Below are 19,420 nucleotides of genomic sequence, written 5' to 3'. Positions count from 1 at the left end.
AATGGCGGGGCGGCGGGGCCGGGGAGGGGCCACCACGGGGGCGGTGCCCGGCCGCGGCCCGCCGGTGTCCCCGTGTCCCACCCGTGTCCCACCCGTGTGCCTGTATCCCACCGGTGTCCCCGTGTCCCACCCGTGTCCCACCCGTGTGCCTGTATCCCACCGGTGTCCCATCCGTGTCCCTGTGTCCAATCCCTGTCCCTGTGTCTCACCCATGTCCCTGTATCCCACCGGTGTCCCCGTAATCCCATCCCATCCCATCCCATCCCATCCCATCCCATCCCATCCCAGGCCGGCCAGGCGCGGGTTCCAGCCTCGCTCCCCGCGGGATGCGCGGGGTCCGGGCGGAGCGGGGTCCGAGGGCAGCGGCTCGGGGGCCCCGCACCTGCCGCGGGCCCGGGGGCTCCGGAGGGCCGGTACTCACCTGTGCCTGTATCCCACCGGTGTCCCCGTGTCCCACCCGTGTGCCTGTATCCCACCCGTGTCCCCGTATCCCACCCCTGTCCCTGTGTCCCACCCGTGTCCCATCCGTGTCCCTGTGTCCAACCCCTGTCTCTGTGTCCCACTCGTATCCCCACGTCCCATCCGTCTCCCCGTATCCCACCGGTGTTCCCGTGTCCCACCCCTGTCCCTGTGTCTTACCCATGTCCCCGTGTCCCACCCCTGTCCCCGTGTATCCCACTCGTGACCCCGTGTTCCATCCGTGTCCCTATGTCCAACCCCTGTCCCTGTGTCTCACCCATATCCCTGTATCCCACCGGTGTCCCCGTGTCCCACCCGTGTCCCACCCGTGTGCCTGTACCTCACCCGTGTCCCCGTATCCCACCGGGGTCCCTGTGTCCAACCCCTGTCCCTGTATCACACCCGGGTCCCTGTATCACACCCCTGTCCCTGTGTCCCACCCCGTGTCCCTGTACCCCACCGGGTCCCACCCGTGTCCCACCCGTGTGCCTGTATCCCACCGGTGTCCCCGTGTCCCACCCGTGTCTCACCGATGTTCCTGTGTCCCACTTGTGTCCCCGTGTGCCACCCGTGCTCGCGGTATCCCCCCCGGGTCCCTGTGTCCAACCCCTGTCCCTGTATCCCAACCCTGTCCCCGTGTCCCACCCGTGTCCCCATCCCACTGCTGTCCCCGTCCTCCCGGTGCTCGCGGTTTCCCCGCTGTCCCTGCCCTCCTGCTGACCCCATTCCCGCACCCCTGCCCTCGCTCGGAATTTGCCTTTGGAAGGCGGCGGAGTCACCGTCCCTGGGTAAGGACAGACCGGACCCAGTGCTCTAATGGTTGACAAGGTGGGGAGGGGTCCCGGCTTGGACTCGATGATCTCGGAGCTCTTTTCCAGCCTACATGATCCTGGGATTCTGTGGATTCTGTGGAACCATGCCCTCCAGGCATCCCGCTCCAACCCACAGCGCACCATCCCACGGATTTTGGGGAGCACTGAAAGAGCTGCCAGATCCTGGTGGGCTGCCCCCATTTCCAGTGGTGCTTTCCCCAGCAGCAGGGATTTTGGCAGCCGGGTTAATCCCCCCAAGTTCTCCCTCCAGGCTGCTCTTTCTCCCTCCCCACTCTGAGCATTCAGGCTCGGGCAGCAGCACTGCCGCCCCTAATTGCATTTTTCAGGCAAAGCTGCCGAAGTCGAAACAAGAGAACAGAAGGAAACGGTCTTTCTAGCACTACAGGAGACCCAGGGAACCTTTTTTGGAAAATCCTAATGAAATAATTGCGCCATGTCATCAGATTTGGTGGGGGAATACTCTCGTGGAGGGAAAGCAACTCTGCAGCCGGCCAAAGTCAACACTCCCCTGCACAGAAAGCAGCAGTCTGGGCTGATGGGCCCAGCACAAGTGAACCCAAACCTCTGAAAAAAATTCCTTCCCTGCCCCAAAATTAAAAGCAGAGCAGAACTTTCAGCCGTAGGCGTCTGTGGTTTGCAGCTATGCGGTGCTGGGAACTCCGGAGACTTCCTCAAGGAATTTACATTCCTTTGAAGAAATACTATGAGGCTGTTTGTCTTCGCTGAAAAATGCAGATGGAAAGAAAAGGAACATTAAGAATTTTGACTGAAATCTTTGGGGTCTGAGCAAATGTGCTGGACAGGTGTTTTCTTCCTTTTAATTTAAGTATATACCCCCTCAAAAAAAAGAGATGCTGGGCTCTGCAAGCAATAGGAAAACTGATCACTCCTCACTCCAAAATCTCCCATAAAAGCCCTTTATGAAATCAGATGCCTTGGAAGGCACTGGAGCAGTTTCCAGATGAACACAATCATCATTTCAGAGCTGCTGTGCAGCTCCTGGGTGAAAACCCACACTGCCAACAACCCCCTAAGTGCAATTGAGGAGGGGGAGCTTGGGGCACATCCCAGCAGTCACCTCTGAGAGCTGTGGGTGCTCCCACAGCCACTCCCATGGGGATCAGGGTCCAGGAGAGAGGGATCTCAGTGCCTGGGGTAAGCAGAGCTGCTGGAAATCTTTCTGCTCATTTACCAGCAAAAAAACCTCCCATTCTGGTGTGGCTCGACACACAGGGTAATTTTTTGTGCCCTTCCAGGGTCTCATTTCTGAACTTTGCAGCCCATCCGAGGGTCTCCTACAGCACCAACACCCAGACCTGCCAATCTGCCTGCTAGGATGAAAAGGAAGTGTTTAAGCAGAATTTTAACTGCTCAATAACTCAAATACTGTTGAGTCACTGTGTACAGGGGCTCTGCTTTTTCAGGACGTGTACTCTGCCCTCTCGGAAAGTCTGACTGGTTTTAAGTCTCAAACTGTACCAACCTGTGCCATCCCTGATGGCATTGGAAATCTTTTCCCCGGCCTGTTTGTCCACATTATTTACTCTTGAACTGCCCACACACAGGCAGGATGGGGCAGACACAAGTCTCTTATCAAGATCCTCCCTCCATAAAGGACTTTCCACCAGGCTGGGCGTGCTCGGCTTAATCAGCAACCGAACCACACGACAGCCCCACCGCTGGGAGAGGCAACCAAAAGGACCCCGTGGTACCTGAAAACGATGGAAAGATATTTCCAAAGGATGGGAAATGCCAGGCTGTGTCCCACAGGAGCTGTGCTCAGCCAACACTGGGACTGAGGGCAGGGACGAGCGCTGACAGCACGTGGCTGAAGCTGCTGAGGTTTCATCAGCTTTTACAGCCCTGCTGCCACCGCCCTCGTGGAGCCAGGCAGAGGCTCGTGGAGGCTTGGACATCGTCACTTGGATGCTCAGAGTCCTGGCTGTAAATCTGGGGGAAGAAAGGAACACCCAGCGCCCGGCCTGCCCAAGGGCGGAGGGGGCAGGAGCGCCAGGAGAAAAGCAAATGAGTCATTAATTCTCTGAGTGAAAGGAGCTGCTCCAGCGTCATGCAGAGCGTGGAAAAAGGCACTACCCCTTAATTAATTCCAAAGGAAAAATTAGGATCTCTCAGAAATTGCTCCCGCAGTGGCAGACAGCAGAAATGATGTGATTATTTAGGGGCACAAGGTCGGCAGCGTTGAGCCACCCACGCGGTGCAGGGAGCTGCTGTGAGTGTGGATGCTGCCAGAGAAGGTGGAAAAGGCAGAGAGGAGCTGCTGGAGCAGATGGACACAGGGAGTGCTGGGTCCAGCAGTTTGGGTGAGGTCCATCCCAGCCACTGGGATTTGCAGCCACACAGAAACACCCAGCAGTGAGCATCAGTAACCATTTAATTCACGTTAGTGTCACACCCCACGTACAGCCAGAATTACACCCCGGCCTGAAACCATAAAAAGTGGCATTTTGTACAGAAAACACATAATCATCCTTTATTCCCCAAAGCTGTAAACTCCAAAGAGCTAATGCACAAATAGAGACTTGCCAAATCTAATAAACACCCAAGAGCCAGGGGCACAAAACTCTTACACCAGAAGTAGGAAACTGTGGATTTGCTCTCTGAAAGTGGAACTCCAAACACTCAGCCCTGCAGCAGTCTTCAAAGGCTGAAACTAAAAATTCATTTCTCCTTTTATTTCCTCTTATCTACAGAATGAAATGCAGAGAATGAAATGGGGGAAGCCTCTGGGTAAGACACACAATGATAACTTCAACATCATCTTCAGCTATTCATAATTTAGTGAGACTTAGCCTTGGACAAAGCAAAGAAAAATTCATCTAAAATAAATTATTCATCCCCTCATGGGAATAATGAATCTCTGCAAGCCTCTGTTCCCTCCTCTCCAGCTCTGCAGTGTGGTACCTTGTGAGCCAAGCTGCACATGCACCTTGAGATAATCTGTCCTTGGGGAACGGCTGCTCAGAATCCCAATGTGCTTCCAACCATTCCTTCTTCTGTCACCTAACAGGCAATCAGGGGAGGAAGCAAATGAGGCAACAGCAGATTTGTAAAACTGGAGTGATGAGAAACTGCTGTCCCTCCCTACAGGTGTTGTTATTGCTGCTCTTCACTCCCTGTCTCAGTGCAGCTCTGGATGGAGCTCATGTTCCTGGAGCCTGATCCCTCCCTGATGTGCAGCAGTGATTTTTACAATCCCTGTGAGTACAGCCCCTAAATAAATACAGTCCTAAGGCCCAAACTTGCCCTGGTTGGGGAGCACAACCCTCCCAGGAAGGCATCTGACAGCGTGGTTGTTCCTCACCTGCCACCCTGCTACAGGACTTCCCTATCCTGCACATGCAAGTGAAGCTTGAGTTAAATAACACAGGCACGACTGGTTGACCTGCTCTACACCCATGTGGGATGCACTCATGGTTGGGGATATGCCTTCAAAGTCTCCCAGAAAGGGTCCAGAGGAGTTTGGGAAGAAATCCAGCAGTGCTAGTAAAGAGGTGAGGCCTCTGTACATGGAGACTCCTTGGGGAAGCATCCACTGATCCCAACCCTGCTCCACGCTGGCTCTGTGCCTGGAGGCAGGAGCTGGGCCATGGGAAGAGGGGCCTGGGTTATCCAAAATATTTCACTGCTGCTTCTCCTCCCCTCTGCACTGCTGCAATCTGAGGCTCAGAGGAGGAGGAGGCCCTTGAAGCCTGAGGCTGCTGGAAGCCTCCTGTGCCACCAAGTGGCCCCGGCTCCCTGACAGAGCCAACATTTCCAGCACCTCTCCGTGCAGGGCAGCAGAGGTGCCAAGGTGGCACATCCCTGCTCAGGACACTCCAGCTGGAGAGGGAGAGATGCTGGCCAGGAAGGATGGGAACTCCCACTGGGGACAGAGGGTGAGCCCAGCACACGCCAGGGAAGAACCAAGCAGCTGGAGAGGGTTCCATAGCTGCCAGGAGCTTTGCCAGGGTGCAGAAGGCATGAATTCAGCCCTTTCCTCCTGTTCTGACAAGGATTTGCCTTGCTGTTTCATGGTGCTTTGTGCATGCCTGTCCTGGGAGCAGGGGAGAAGTCTGCCTTGGGGTTCCCTCCTGGGCATCTCACTGATCCAGTGGAGCTGCAGGTGCCTGGATCCCAGCTGTTAAAGGGTTGGGTGGTGGTGATGGGGTTGGTTCCCCCCAACCCCACAATAAATAATGAATTAGAGGAACAGCTCTGCAGCAGGGAGTGAGCAGTGACACAGAACTGAGGCAAAACCCCCAGTGCTGCAGCAGGAGCTCAGCCAGGGTAAAAGCTGCGACACCAAGTGCACCACAGCCAGACAGACTCTGAATCCACCTGAATTGTTTCTGTAGCTGCTGGCTTCCAGGTGCCTCTATCTTCTCCACCATGTGGTCCTGGCAATGTCCTGCGTTTCACTCCTGCTGAGCTAAGAGCAAACACCTTGGTCAGATTCTTCCTTGGTCTGAAAGCGGCGACGGCCAAGAGATCACAGGGACAGGGAGGGACAGCACAGGGGTGCTCCAGCAGCACGCTGTAAACCACAACCTGCCGAGCTCTGCTCCCCTCCCTGCCACCAGCCCCGAGGCACAGAGCTCCCTCAGAGTCTCTTCTTGATGAGCTTCTCCAGCTTGCGGATGCGGGAGGATTCCTGCTCGGGCGTGGGAGCGCTCAGCGAGAGGGAGCCGGAGCCGTCGCCGCCCGGGGGAGGAGCGGGGAGGCGCAGGCGGAACAGATCCAACATGCTGCTCTGCTCGCTCCTCTTCAGGCCCTGAGGGAGCAAAGGACAGCAGTCACCGACCTGGGAGCAGCTGCAGCAGAGCCCGGTTCAAACCTCCACCTCCTCCAAGAGCTGCGGATGGCCCCGAGCTCAGCCCCAGGAGCAGAGCGGGTATCAAAATGTCAAATGAACTCCAAACTTTTTTTCTTCAGCAGTAATTCTACTTTCAAAGTAAAGATACACTTGGCTTACAGTGCTTCTGCCACCCCCAATCCCCTCAGAATTCACACTGGAATAAAGTCCCCAGCAATCCCAAAGCAGCACTAGAGGATGAGCAGAAGCCCTGGGCAGGTTCTAACCTTCATGTCGAGGATCTTCTGGAATGTGTCAGTGCTGCAGTCAGCCAGAAGCTTGATGTAATTGTCCACAAACACAACTGGAGGCTCGTGTGGAGCCATCACCACCTGCCAGGACAAGGGAAAAGAGATCAGACAAATAATAGGAATTAAAGGCAGTGCTCAGTCAACTCTGGCACAGGAGTGACAGCAGGGCTGGCTCCTAAAATAAAATACTTAAAGAACAAGAAAGAGGGGAATGTCACCTCTATGAGAGAGGTAAAGGTGAGTGAAGAGAAGCAGAGTAAGGAGCAGGGAGGCAGCTGGGTCTCTCCCAGCGCAGCAGTGGTGCTCATGGGCTCTGCATCATGTTTCAAAGGGCAGCAGGACTTTGTCTGTGGCCTGTGGCTGGCAGGCACTGGGGTATTGTTAAAGCTCAAGATTTTATCATGTTGCAGGGGGAAGACAAGCTGGAGAGCTGCTCAGGGGACAGCGCTGGCAGTGGTGGTGACACTCACAAAGTCCCAGGAGATCAGGCAGCCTGGACACAGTCCAGACCCTCAGTTTGGCTGTGTGTCCCTCCTGCCTGGAGGCAGGACACACAGAGTGTCACAGGGGAATGTGACAACACTCTGTGGTCACTCCCTCAGTCCCCAGGACAGCCAGGGCCAGAGCTCTCTGCTCTGCAGCTCTCCTGGCATGGCTGCAGTGGTGAGCAGTGCCACACACAGCCACTGTGTCCTTGGGGTGCAGCTCCTCTTGGACACCCCTCTGGAGAGACTGGGATGAAGGATGGGAACCCCCCACCAACATCTGCCCAGGAGCAATCGTAAAAAACAGGAAAAAAATCAGAATAGCACCAAAGCTGGTAAGATGATCCCTCACTGATGTGCTTTTCTTACATTAGCAGCAAGCTCCACAGAGAACACATATTTTGAAAATGTTGGGCAGCCAAACCATCTTTCTGGGGAAGAGTGTGTGTGTGTGTGTGTGTGTGTGTGTGTAAATGGGCAGAAACAGCACCAGACCAGACCCTTCCCTGTCTCCAAAAACATTTCCATATGTTTGCACTGACCCAGCTCACCCCACACTGTATTCTGTCACCAAGACATTTCTTTCCTTCCCTGCACTTCAGACCACTGAAACATCATAGCCATGTATACACTTATAAATCCTTAATTTACAGCCCTTGTAAAAATCTTCTGCCAAGATGAAAAGCTGGAGCTTCAGACAGTGTGGCCAGAGAAGGGGAAGAGCTCTGCAGGATGTGCATGGCCCAGTGCCCTCCTCCCCACTCCCATCTGTGCTTCGTGGGGCTCAGCTCAATGGACTTGTTTGTGCTGCCCATGGGCCCAAAGTTTGTCTTCCTGAACTACCTGCCCCAGAACAAGCCTGGGAACACACCCTGGGGCTCCCAGTGCTGTCAGCCTGTGGCTGTTTGATCTGCACTTCTGCTGACACAGAGCCCTCACAGGGATGTGTGACACAGCAGTGGCACTGCTGCTGCACAGCCTGGGGACCTGCAGCACTCCATGTGCTGCTTTCCTCTCCAGTGTGATGCTAAGGTTAGACAAATTAACTCCATTACTCTTGTGATTCACACAGAAGCTCCAAGGAAAGGCCTGTTCTGTACACAACAGGCACCAATCTTCCCTGCTCCCGTTAGCACAAACCAGGACATTTTTATTCAGGTCATTTCTAGGAAAATTTAAACAAACATCTCAGTCACCCCAGTCCAAAAGCATGGAGCTGGAGAGCCAATGTCTGAGTCCAGAGCACAAACTCAGCTGTGACATTCCCCTGGGCATGGGAGCAGAGCCATGCTGAGCAGCAGGGACAGCTCAGGCTCCTCACCCCCCTGGCCTTGGCTGTGCTCTACAGGAGGCTCTGGCTGGCAGCTGCCTGTCCTGCCTGACCCCAGGTCCCACTAATTCCCTCCCAGGAATGCCTTCCCTGCATTGCTGACAATCCCATCACCCAGGAGGGCACAGTTCCCACGGCTCCTCCTGGGATCAAACCTGACTTCTCCCTCCAGCACCAACTGGGAAAGGCAGATTGCTTTGCTTGTTGCTTTTTATGAAGACAACACACTGCTTTTGGGTCATTTTCCAGGCAGCAGGTCTGGAAAATGAAAAAGGGCTCTGGTGAATACAGTAACCCAGACATGTTTGCACTGGCTGTTACACTAGACAGTAAACAGGTGACTCAAGCACAGCTTGGCTCCCCTGAGTGAGGAGTCTGCACAAAGGCCTGGAGTAACCTGAACCCTGGGCTTTGCCCCATAGCAGACCCTCATGGATGCAAACTCTGATTTCCACAAGCTCCTGAGGGAACCTGGTGCCCCAACTCTCCAAACCCGAGCCTTAGGTTGCCTTGAAAAGTGAGGGTGAAAACGCCCAAGTGGTGTTAGAAGAGAGTGGGGGCAAACCCAAGGGGAGTGAGCCAGGTCTGCAGAGCAGCTGGCAGAGCCCCCAGGCAGGCTCACAAACTCATGTGCAATTGCAGATTGCAGCATCCAAAGGAAGGGCCCCCTGGAATTTGCTCGCTGATTCCCAGGCCAGCAGTCTGGCTGGCAGGTTATCAAAAGGCTTGGGTTACCTTCAGGATCATTTCAGCCCGAGTCATGCCTTTCACCACTATCTTGGTGTAGCTGGCAGGAGCCTTCCTCACCACTTGGGACCCAATGGAGGGCAGATCCAGGAGAACCATCTTCAGAGAGTGAGTGTCCAGCAGCAGCTGCAAGAGTTAACCACACTCTGTTACTCAGGCTCTTCTACACCAAGATCCATCAGCTGCTGGAACCCAACATCCTTAAAAGTTTAACACTTCTCACACTGGAAGAATTCCAGTAATTGGAGTGCAGGAACAGGAGGGGCTGAGCCTGCAATGACACTTCAGGAGACATGATCACCCATGGCTACACATCAGCATCGTGGCTGATTTTAACAGAGCACTGCTCTGCTGACTGGAATTGACTCATGGCAGCCCAACATCTGGCACATCAGGCACAGATTTGCAGCCCTTCCCCCCAGCAGTATGAAGTGAAACAATCTTGGTTACCTGGAGCTGCACCATGTTGTAGATACTGAGGTCAAATGAACTAACACCAAGCCTCCTTCTGCACCCAGCCACACACAGTCAGCTTTTCTGCATTTACTCAACCCCTTGATTGGGGTTTCTTTCCTTAAAATCTGCCACACAATACAGCTACACTGAGAGCTGCTCACAGCCTGGATGTTGTTTGTTACTACCCCAGCAAATAAATAAGCAGCAGCCATGAAACTGAGCCCAGACTGACAGCACTGCCTCGTGACAAAATGCTGTGGGTTAGGGCTCCTTAGAGCAAAATTATCCTGAATATCACACTCCTCTGATTGCACAAAATATGTCTGAAGAGACAAGACCAGTGAAGAACAGAAATCTGAAATCAAACTAGAGGAAGAAATCAAACTAGAGGAAGAGCAGCCCAATTTATTTAGACAGCAGTGAGTGTGAAAGCCTGCTGGGCTGTCAGAGCATTTCCTCAAAAACAGAGCTCGTTCTGGAGGGACACAAAACATTCTGGGCACTGCAGAACCCCCAGCAGCGACCACAACAATGTGAACATTGGCCTCAGCACATGTGGGAATTCAAAGGAGCACAAAGGAGTGGCTGTGGAGGAGAGGCTGGCTGGAGTCTGCAGCAGTGTGTCCTGGCTGCTGCTGCCTTTCCATGGCTTGCATGAGAAGAACTGATGCCACCCATCTCCTCCTGGCAGCCAGGAAACCACAGCACAGAGGAGCAGCTCTGGGCACCCCAGGCTGCTGCAGCCCACAGCTCAGGCTGCCATAGCTGGGTTCCTGTGTGTCTACCAGGGATCCCAGAGAGGGAGAGATTCCAGGGCTGGGGAATTCACATCTTCCCCACGTCAACTCTCTCATGGCTAACAGGAGTTCTGCACTCTCTGCAGCCTTCCCCACAGGCACAGCTCCTGCAGACTCTGTCCCCTCACCCCATTTTCCATTCCAGGTCCCTGGCATTGCTAACTCACTGCCAAAGCTTGCTGAGATGCAGTGTTGTTAAGTCAGAGTGGAAAACACAGAAAGCAAAACCCCTCAGGTCTTATTCCCTGCACTGAATACTGAATATCTCCATAAATATCACCCCAGTACTCATATTCCAACTGTAATTATCAGCAAACAGCAGGAAAAGCTGTGTGTAGAGCCAGAAAGGCCAGGAAAATGTATTCCCCAGCAACATCTGCACCAGGGAGGAGAAGGTGGCATGGAAAGATGCTGGTGGGTGACCAGCATCAAAAGATTTGAAGGGAATTGGGGTTCTGCTTGCTGCAGAGAGAGATCAGCTACTGAGACCTCTGTACCCTTAGCCCCAGGGAGGTATGTCCCACTTCTAATGAGATGTATTCACTGGGAATCAGCCTAATAAAAACCTTCCCAGCCTGCTTTAAAGAAGCAAATTTGGCCTGTTATTCCCATACAGGAATATTGAAAGCTTTTAACATTAGACACAAGCCCACTGCTGGTTAATCACTTGAGAAGCTTATTTTTAAAAGACTCCCTTTAATCACTCTCAGGTTATTGCTCATCTCACAAGACAAACAGGCACTGAGCTTCACTCATTTGCTTTCCATTAAGGATGAGGAAGGTTTTGATGTAAAGCTCCTGTTTCGATTTGCAGACACTGCTCAGAACCATCTTTGATGCCTAAAACCCAAGCAGCTTTGAAGGCACCCATTTGAAGTTCACAGCAGACCCATTAGGGATGATTCTGCTTTTTTTTTTTGCTTTTTTTTTTTTTTTTTTTTTTTTTAGGAGCCCACAGGAGTAATAATCTCTATGTGCAGGGGACAGATGAAATCCTGCCTCTTCCAAATCCCTCACAGAGCAGAGGGTCCAGCCCATGGCAGGGTGGGAGATGCTTCAATTTCTTGAACCCAAAAGCCATCAAATTGACAACCCTTGCACCTATTTCTTCTTACCTGTTCTGCACCCACCATGCTGATAGGTTTGCACTTGAAGAGATGGTTAATGAACTTGGGAATGAAGGAGCTGCAGGAGAGACAGCAAATGATACAATTACATAAGAATATTTGCAGTCAGACAGTCTTCTGTGGTGACAAAGCATGCAGAACCAAACCAGGATGGCTTCCACAAAGACACTCCCAGTGCCAGCTTCCCAAACTGATTCCAGACATGTTAAATATACTAAATAGAAAAAACCCAACCCCTAGGCACAGTTCTTTTGCTTTAATCCCTCCTGATCTCAAAGTTTATTGAGAAGCTGCACACACACACTCTAGAGGTAAATAAATTGCTATAAACTAAATATGAACTATTGCAGTAAAAGGTCAGCAAACAAACTATTTTATTTATCATAAAAACAGCAACACACCAGCATCAGTCTCACTGCTCATGAGTGGATGTATCTTGACTGTATCCAGAACCTACATTTTCCTGCACACAAGTAATTCCATAACATGCATATTACACACTGAACTTGAGGTCCAGCCAAGGCTGGAGGTCTGCTGGGCCCTGGACACTCACACAGAGGCACCCTTCCAGAAAGCTCCTGGCCAACACAATCAAGACAAGAAAAAGTTTTGTGAAAAGGAAAACACCATTACCATATTTTACTGTCATGGGTTTCAGACTCAGAAAAATGACTGCCCAACCAGAGAGAGCTTGGTGAGGGTGGAAACCCAATATTCACCACTTCAGAGCATCAGCTTTGGTTTCAGCTGATTTTTGCCTCTTGATTTGAGGCTTTGAAGCAGTTTCATTGCAAAAGCACTGGCTGGGCACCTGCAGGATGAGCTCCTGCCCCTGCTCCAGCAAGGAGCAGCACCAGGAAAGCTCAGGAGCAACAAACTCTGTCAGGACCACACCACTTGACCAAGCCTTCCTCTTGCTGTCCTGTTTTTAATGCACTCTGCTTCTTTCACATGCTCTCCTCTGGCTGGGTGCCTGCAGGGCTCACATTTCCAGGGCTTGCCCATGCCCTGGTGGCAGCTCCTGGGTTTTAGTGGCTCTGTCCTCAGAGAGGATCAGTCAGGTTGCTGAGCTCTGGACTGGGCTGTCCATGACGATGATCTAAATCCAGCATGGTTTCCTCCTTGCATCTGCTAAGCTTTTTGTTTCCTCCCCACAAAGCAAGGAGCACAACAGCATCTTGTTTGTCCTGCCACCTGTTTCCCAAGGCAGGAGATTCATTTCTCATCCTTTCTCATGGAAAAGTGACAAAAGTGCAGCTCAGGCAGGGAGCGTGCCAAGCTGCTGAGCAAACCCAAAGGAATGGCTCAAGGAGAGCCCCACAAGCAGAGGTTCTTTCCTTTCCCCTTCCCTCAGACACAGTCACCACCTCTCTCAGTGAATCATTTCATCCTGGAGAGGTGTCAAGGAGAACAATTTCAAGCTACTGTTGAGAACCAGCTACTGGGCTGCCCCGAGCAGCTTTGAATTTGGCCACCAGAGAAACAACCTTGGCAACAAAACAGAAAGAGGAGGAGGAAAAGAAGCCCTGACTCCTCTTGCACAAAAGCATTTCACTGGAGATTTAACCTATCTGTTTTAAAAGTCCATTTTTCAGGTCTATAACTAATTCCCAGAGGGCAATTAGAGAGTGATGAGCACAGCTGGAGCTTAGGTGATCCTAGAAAATGATAAATTGGCAGCAGCTCTGGATGCAGCAGCTCACTGCTGGCAGAACAGTACAAGAAATTAATTGTGCCTTTGATAGTGTAGGTAGATCCAATTGTCCCTCCCACTCCAAGGTCAGGCATGGAGCTAAAGCTCATGGTGTGTATGAGAAACAGGGTGAGCCTTTCCTGCTGCAGGGTGGCACACTGGCAGCCCAGGAACCCCCTGCCCTGTTGGTTTTAATCTTCTTTTCTATATAACCACACAATCTCCCATAGACAGCATTCTGTCTTGCATGAAACAATTCCCAGGCCCCTCTGGATGGCCACCCACCATCAGTGCAGAGGGGTAAAGTGACCTCCATCCCCACATGCCTCTTATTTCACGCTGCCTTATTGGAAACAGCTTCCCAACTCCAGCAGGACAGACAAGACAAACTCTAAGAGCCAAGGGCTGCTCTGGAATTTTTTCCCCCTTGTTTTTTGTTTTGTTTTGGTTTTTTTTTTTTGGACTAACAGAGACCATCAAGAGCAGTTGCACTTTACAGAAAAATGCACTGGAGCCTCTTGCCTAGGCTGGACTCAGGCAATCTTGATGTGATATGTGCATGTTCAGGGCTAATGCTCTGCACGAGGCTCTGTGCTCTGAATGCCTTTACTCCCTGCACAATCACAGCTACATTGGATGCCAGAGTTCATTTACAGCTTCAGCTCTGAAACTGAACCCAGCAAACCCTCCCTAGAAGCAGATAAGTCCCCAGAGTAATAATAAAACAGTGCAAGAGAGATGAGGAACCTAAAGCACAGAAACCACGGCGTTTGAGAGCCTCCCATCCAACAGGAGAGGCTCTGCCAAAGCCTGTGCTTTCCCAATCCCCTGCACTGATGATGCATCAAACGCAATGCCTTGCTGAGTGAGGCACAGACAGATTGCAACCACAGTCTGTCTGTCTGTCTGTCACCCTGAGCTACTGCAGGACACCCCTCAGAGGTTCTGGGGTTGCTGAGTCACTGCAGCTGAGCAGGGTTTTGCTCCATGCCACCCCCCAAGCTGGTGACCAGCCCTTGCCCAGGCTGAGCTCAGCTCTGAAACCTCCAGGAGCCTCCACATCCCAACCTTCCTCCTCCAAACTGCTCTCAGTTTTTATCTGGAGCACCTGGAAGGCCACAGCACCCAGCACCTTGGCTGCTGCCAACGGAGCAGCCGCTTCCCCGGCGAGGGGGAGAACTGTTTGTTTTTCCTGTCTCTCAGTTCTAATCTCTTCCTCATTGAGGTCAGGGCACAGACTTCCCAAACACATCCCAGCAGAGCAGCTTGGCTGCTGTGGGGTTTGGTTTCAAAGGATAAGGTGCAGGCAGAGCTGAGCCCCCCACCCTGCCTGCCCGTCCCCGGGGAGCGCCGCTCGCACATCGGTCAAAACAAAGCAAAAATGACAAATTAGGTTAGAGGATTGATGCAATTTCTGATGGCCATTTTTCTTCTCTCCAGTCTTGGCTCAGATCCTGCTGGTTTAAATTTAGTGACTTTAGCTGCCTTCTCCCCTGTGGTCCTGTAACTCAACACTCACGCTTTATACAATCCATTAGAGCTGAGAAGTGGCAGCTCACAAAGACACAGGCATTAACATGTGGAGAAGCACAAGGCCTGTTAAAAGGATTTTCAGCATTGTGGGGTACACAAAAGGCCAGGTATTTATACTGGCCCAGCCAGCATGTTCCATAAGAAAGCAGAGTTTCAAAAATACAAATATTTGTAAGCATTAAAAGGCATTTTAAGGAGATTGGTGCTCCCTTACCACTGAGCTGGTTCTCCTTAGCACCAAGTTGCACAGACCAGCAAAATCAACCTTCAGGAACCCATTTTACCCTTTTACATCTGATCCATGGCACAGTGAGTTCAGGACTGTGTCTTAATGTGCTGCAGTTGTCTTAAAAAAAAAAATGTTCTGGAGAGGAGCAGGGGCCTCTGTGCTCATGGATGAGGACACCCAGCTTAGATGGGAACTTCACTCAAATCTGAGAGCTGTTTCATCTGCAGTTTACTTGGTATGTGCCTGGCAATAAAGTTAAAAGGGAGGCAACTAAGCTGAGGTATTAAGAGTGTGCTGTGAACAGCTGAATAAATGGGGGGTTTTATTTATCACATAAAACTCAAGTGTAACCACCCAGAAGGTTTTCATACAATAAATTCTCACTGAGACAGCGTTTCAAACAGTGATTATGGGCAACATCATAACATGATTTATCAGGGAGTGCTCCTTAAAGCAAACCCCAGGACAGAGAGGGGGATGAAACTCTGAGGAGAGCCTCCCTGCTGGGAAAGCTCCCAGGATAGCTGCTGCATCCCACCCTGCTGAGGCAGGAGCTGCAGCTCAAATCTCCAACCCACACAGTCCCTGCCAGGCCACAGAGCTTATTTCAGGCTGATTACCTTATCAGAGATGAATGAAACATTAAGGTATTTTAGAGTGACACATGACACGCACGCCACTGCCCTCAAGTCCACCAGCAGGGTCACATGTGCCACCAAAAGCAGCAGCTACAACTGGCACAGCCCTCCCAAGGGTTTTTCCTGGGGCATTGCCATGTGGAGCTCAGCTGGCCACAGGGAAGAGCTCAAAGTATCTTCCCAAAGAGGTGAATTTTTGTTTCAGACACAGAGGTGAAAGTCTGGGTGTCCACCCTGAATCCAGCAGCAAGGGGCATTTCTGTCTCATCTGCCACTTCTTTCATGCTGCTCAACTTTAAGTGACTTGCCAGGAAGACACTTTAATACCACACCCAACATTTAAATGTGAATTTCCCCTCCTGACTGAGCTATTTTTGCACAGAAAAGCAGCTTTCAGATTGTGAAGGTAAAATATACTTCTCACACATGCCCTCCTTACAGGGCTTATTGTAAATGTTATTTTGAGACAAATTTCTCAGTACCTGGAAGGCCCATGGAAGAAAAGCAGGTTTTCCCACAGCAAGAGTCATTTCTAAAGTCAGATATTCAAAGTCTTTTAAAGATGCCCAACCCAAAACTTTCTGCACTTGGCAAACAACACACAGTGATCATCACACTGTTTTATGGGATGACCTGAATAAAGTGTGTATCTTAGTAACTCACTTTGCAAATTTTATGCAGAACTGAGTGAAATACTTCCTCGTGGAGGCCAGGTTGTCACGGATGATGGGGACATTCTGCTTGATGTGGAGGATCACTGAGGTGACATAAGGACTCTGGTCACCAACGTGTTCCACGTTCTGCCACTGCATCTGCACAGAGGGGAAAAAACAACCCAAAATGACTGTTTAATTCATCAGCATTCAAGCAAGAGGTAAGGGAAACTGTACAAACTTCCTGCCAGGGGATCTCTAAGGAATCATTTAGACTGCCTCTGCAATTCACCACCAAGGTCAAGTTCTTCATCATTAAGGTGACTGGGCAAAACCATTGCAACAAGAGGACCCAAAGAAAAGCCAGAGCAGCCCTTTGTGCACCAGAGCAGAGACTGTGACCAGTAACCCACACAAATGGGGACCACTAGGATTAAAAAAGCCTTTGGAGCACACCAGGCTGCTTTAATATTTAACAGTTTCCAATTTGCTGGGATGAAGTGCCCATATAAATCCTGATTACAGGCATTTGAGAAAATATCTGCAAGCTTGCAAAGTCTGGATTCCTGTATGGCAGCCAAGACTTTAATACTGGTGAGACTGATGACAGATAGATGGAAGAGGTAAAAAGTCTTAAAGTCCAAAGTACTCTACACCAGTGCAGCTCACTGAAAACACTGCTGGTGTACAAGCCAGGATGCCCAAGTCCAGCTCTTCCAAATGCATGTTAAAAGGACAAAACAAGAAGAGTTGCTCAACCTCCCATTTTGTTTTCATTTATTCTCAGCAGAACTGCAAGAGAACAGCCCCTGTGAGCCAGATGTGTGGCTCTCTTGATTTTCTCTGAGCCTGGTTTGCAGTACACAGGGCACTCCCAATTTAAGTCAGGTGGCAAAAAACCAAAAAAATAGATTATTTGGTCTGGCCTGGCCTCGTGTATGTACCAGAGCCTCACTGAGGAGCACAAGCATCCAGAGAAGCACACTCAGCTCTGCTGCTGCTCAGAACTCTGCAGTGTCCTCCCAATAACTCTCCGGAGATCTGTTCCTCATGCTGGAGATGAGACAGGAGGAAAACTCATAGGAAATCAGGAGAGGAAACTGGGCACATATGGAAGATGAGCTTTTTCCTTTGAGGGGCTGTTTGTCCTCAAACTTGTTTTCCCAAGCTCTGGATTTTGCATATAAAGTTTTTTTTTATTATTATTCCTGGTTTTAATTTAATTTAATATGGCTACTTTGCCCCCTGCAACTCAGCTGACTCAACTCCATCCAAACAGCACACAGCCTAAGTGACTTAGTGGGAAAGAAAAGCCAAATTCTTTGCAAAACCACAGTGTCTGAGTCTACACATGTCCCACTAAAGCTGCCTTTATTTAAACCAAACAAACCAAGCCCCAGCCTGCTGCTCTCACATCAGCTGGGTGGCTGGAAGGGATCTCTCTCTCATCACCTGCTCCACAGGTTTTTCACAGTCACAGAAAATCCTGAGCTGGAAGGGACACACAAGGAGCACCAACTTCAGCTCCTGGGACTGCACAGACACCCCAACAATCCCACCCTGGCTCTGGGATTGTCCAAATTCTCCTGGAGCTCTGGCAGCCTGTGGCTGTGACCATTCCCTGGGGAGCCTGGCCAGTGCCAGCACCCTCTGGGGAAAAACCTTTCCCTAAAATCCAAGCAAACCTCCCCAGACACAGCTCCAGCCATTCCCTCCTGTCACTGGTCACCTGCTTTTCTGCTCCTCGTGGTACTGATCACATCCAACAGAATATTCTGTGCCTCTCTCCCTGATGGATTCACACATTCCCTTCTTGACAGAGCAATCCTCACCCAACACCCCATCCCCATGGAGTGGGAATGGCCAGAAAGTGGGAAGGGACTGCTGAGCTGAATTATTGCACCAACAATGAAACAGTAGCTTTTTCATTTTGTTGGTCATCATTCCAAAAGCAATACTTTACAACCAAAGCTTTAAAGCATGAACAGTAAAAATAGCCCTTTTGTGTGTGTGTATTGTGGGTGTGTTTCACCCCAAAAAAACCCACCCAGTAGCTGCAGAGAAAGGAATAGCACACATACTGAAAAGTCATCAACAGAAATACGAGCCCAACTCTGCTGGTAAAGCTTTGTTCCTGTCTTTTTAAATTTATTCTTCTTTTTCCCTTGTCCTGTGTTTTTCTTGGGACATCCACACAGTTTACATACACAAGCTGGAAACGAGTCCAAGGAACAGGAGCAGGGAGGTTTCAGTGCAAGGGAGAAGCCCAAAGGCACCTGCAGGCTGGGAGGACACAGAAGGGCAGGAAGAGCTGGTGCTGCCTCCTGTTCTCACCCCAAAACACAGGGCTGAGGTTAAAGCAGGCAGGAGGAAAGAGAAACCCTGCAGAAATGGGGAACCCAGGGAGGGACAGGGGCTCAGGGGTGGCACGGTGCTGTGTCCCCCAAGAGCCACCAGGTCCCTCCCTGTGCCCAGCCCTCCAGCTAAGGGGCTTGTGATGGAGGAGAGGATGAATGAAACTTCAATTTTTCCCACTGGCAGCTTCTCCTTGCAGGCTCCAGCCTGGGCACCTGCAGGAAGGGCTGGGAGGGGAGTGGGGACACTGCTGGCCCCGAGTTTGGGGACATGAGCTGGACTCTCCCTGTCACACCCTGCCCTGTCACCCTCTGCACATATTCCAGGGCTCACACACTCTCCAGAGGGATCTTAATTAGTAGTTAGCAGCTCTGATTGCTCTGCTCTCAGAGATTTTTCTGTGTGTGGAGTGGAGAAATGATTAAAGCCCTGCTTTGTCCACTCAGCTGTGAGGGCACAGGGAATTGCAGCTGGGCCAAAAGGTTTTAGGGAAATGTAAAAAGCCAGCAAGAGGTTGATGTGAGGCACTAAAATGTCCCCCAGCCCCACTTCCAGGCACAGTTTTACATATAAATCGATGCTTAATTCAGCAGTAAATCAAGCCTTAGCCAGTGAAATCCATTAATTTAATTGGGGCAAAAATATCCCGTGCAAATTAGCAGTTCCCTCATCCCAGAAATTAAAAAGGAAGCACACCAGGCAATCTGAGTGCTGCTACACATCAGTACAAACACATTAACAGCTCTCAGTTATCCAGAATATCACAACAGGGGGTTTAGGGCAAATTTTCCTCCCACCCACATCCCAGCTCCCCATCCCACAGCCATGTTTAATCATCCTACACCTGCTGCAAAGTCTGAGTAAGGATTATCACCTACAAATTCTGTAATATGGAGCCTTCTCAGCATTTACCATTTTCTTCAGAACACACCAAGTAAAGAATCATGGAAACCAAGCAGCATTCCCAGCTGAAAGCAATATT

General features: G+C 50.9%; 2 protein-coding genes across 5 annotated transcripts in view; both read right to left on the bottom strand.

The window, feature by feature from the left end:
- Positions 1-3,208, bottom strand: part of RFLNB (refilin B) — a 9,170-nt gene extending 5,962 nt beyond the window's left edge. The window contains exon 1 of the mRNA XM_039720882.1: positions 3,152-3,208. Within this exon, the coding sequence (XP_039576816.1) occupies positions 3,152-3,208 (57 nt within the window). The remainder of the gene's footprint in view (positions 1-3,151) is intronic.
- A 458-nt stretch (positions 3,209-3,666) lies between these two features.
- VPS53 (VPS53 subunit of GARP complex) overlaps positions 3,667-19,420 on the bottom strand; it is a 63,817-nt gene continuing 48,063 nt past the window's right edge. For all 4 annotated transcript variants that reach the window (XM_039720608.1, XM_039720609.1, XM_039720610.1 and 1 more), the window contains 5 exons: positions 16,094-16,242; positions 11,326-11,395; positions 8,946-9,083; positions 6,372-6,476; positions 3,667-6,063 (listed from right to left, as the gene is read on the bottom strand). In XM_039720608.1, coding sequence (XP_039576542.1) covers positions 5,893-6,063; positions 6,372-6,476; positions 8,946-9,083; positions 11,326-11,395; positions 16,094-16,242 — 633 coding nt within the window. In that variant the 3' untranslated portion in view covers positions 3,667-5,892. The remainder of the gene's footprint in view (positions 6,064-6,371; positions 6,477-8,945; positions 9,084-11,325; positions 11,396-16,093; positions 16,243-19,420) is intronic.

Source organism: Passer montanus, unplaced genomic scaffold, assembly GCF_014805655.1.
Source record: "Passer montanus isolate IOZ18808 unplaced genomic scaffold, ASM1480565v1 scaffold44, whole genome shotgun sequence".
Classification (NCBI taxonomy): Eukaryota; Metazoa; Chordata; class Aves; order Passeriformes; family Passeridae; genus Passer; species Passer montanus.
The sequence above is the reverse complement of the archived record's forward strand: the minus strand, read 5'-3'. Positions and strand labels throughout refer to the sequence as shown.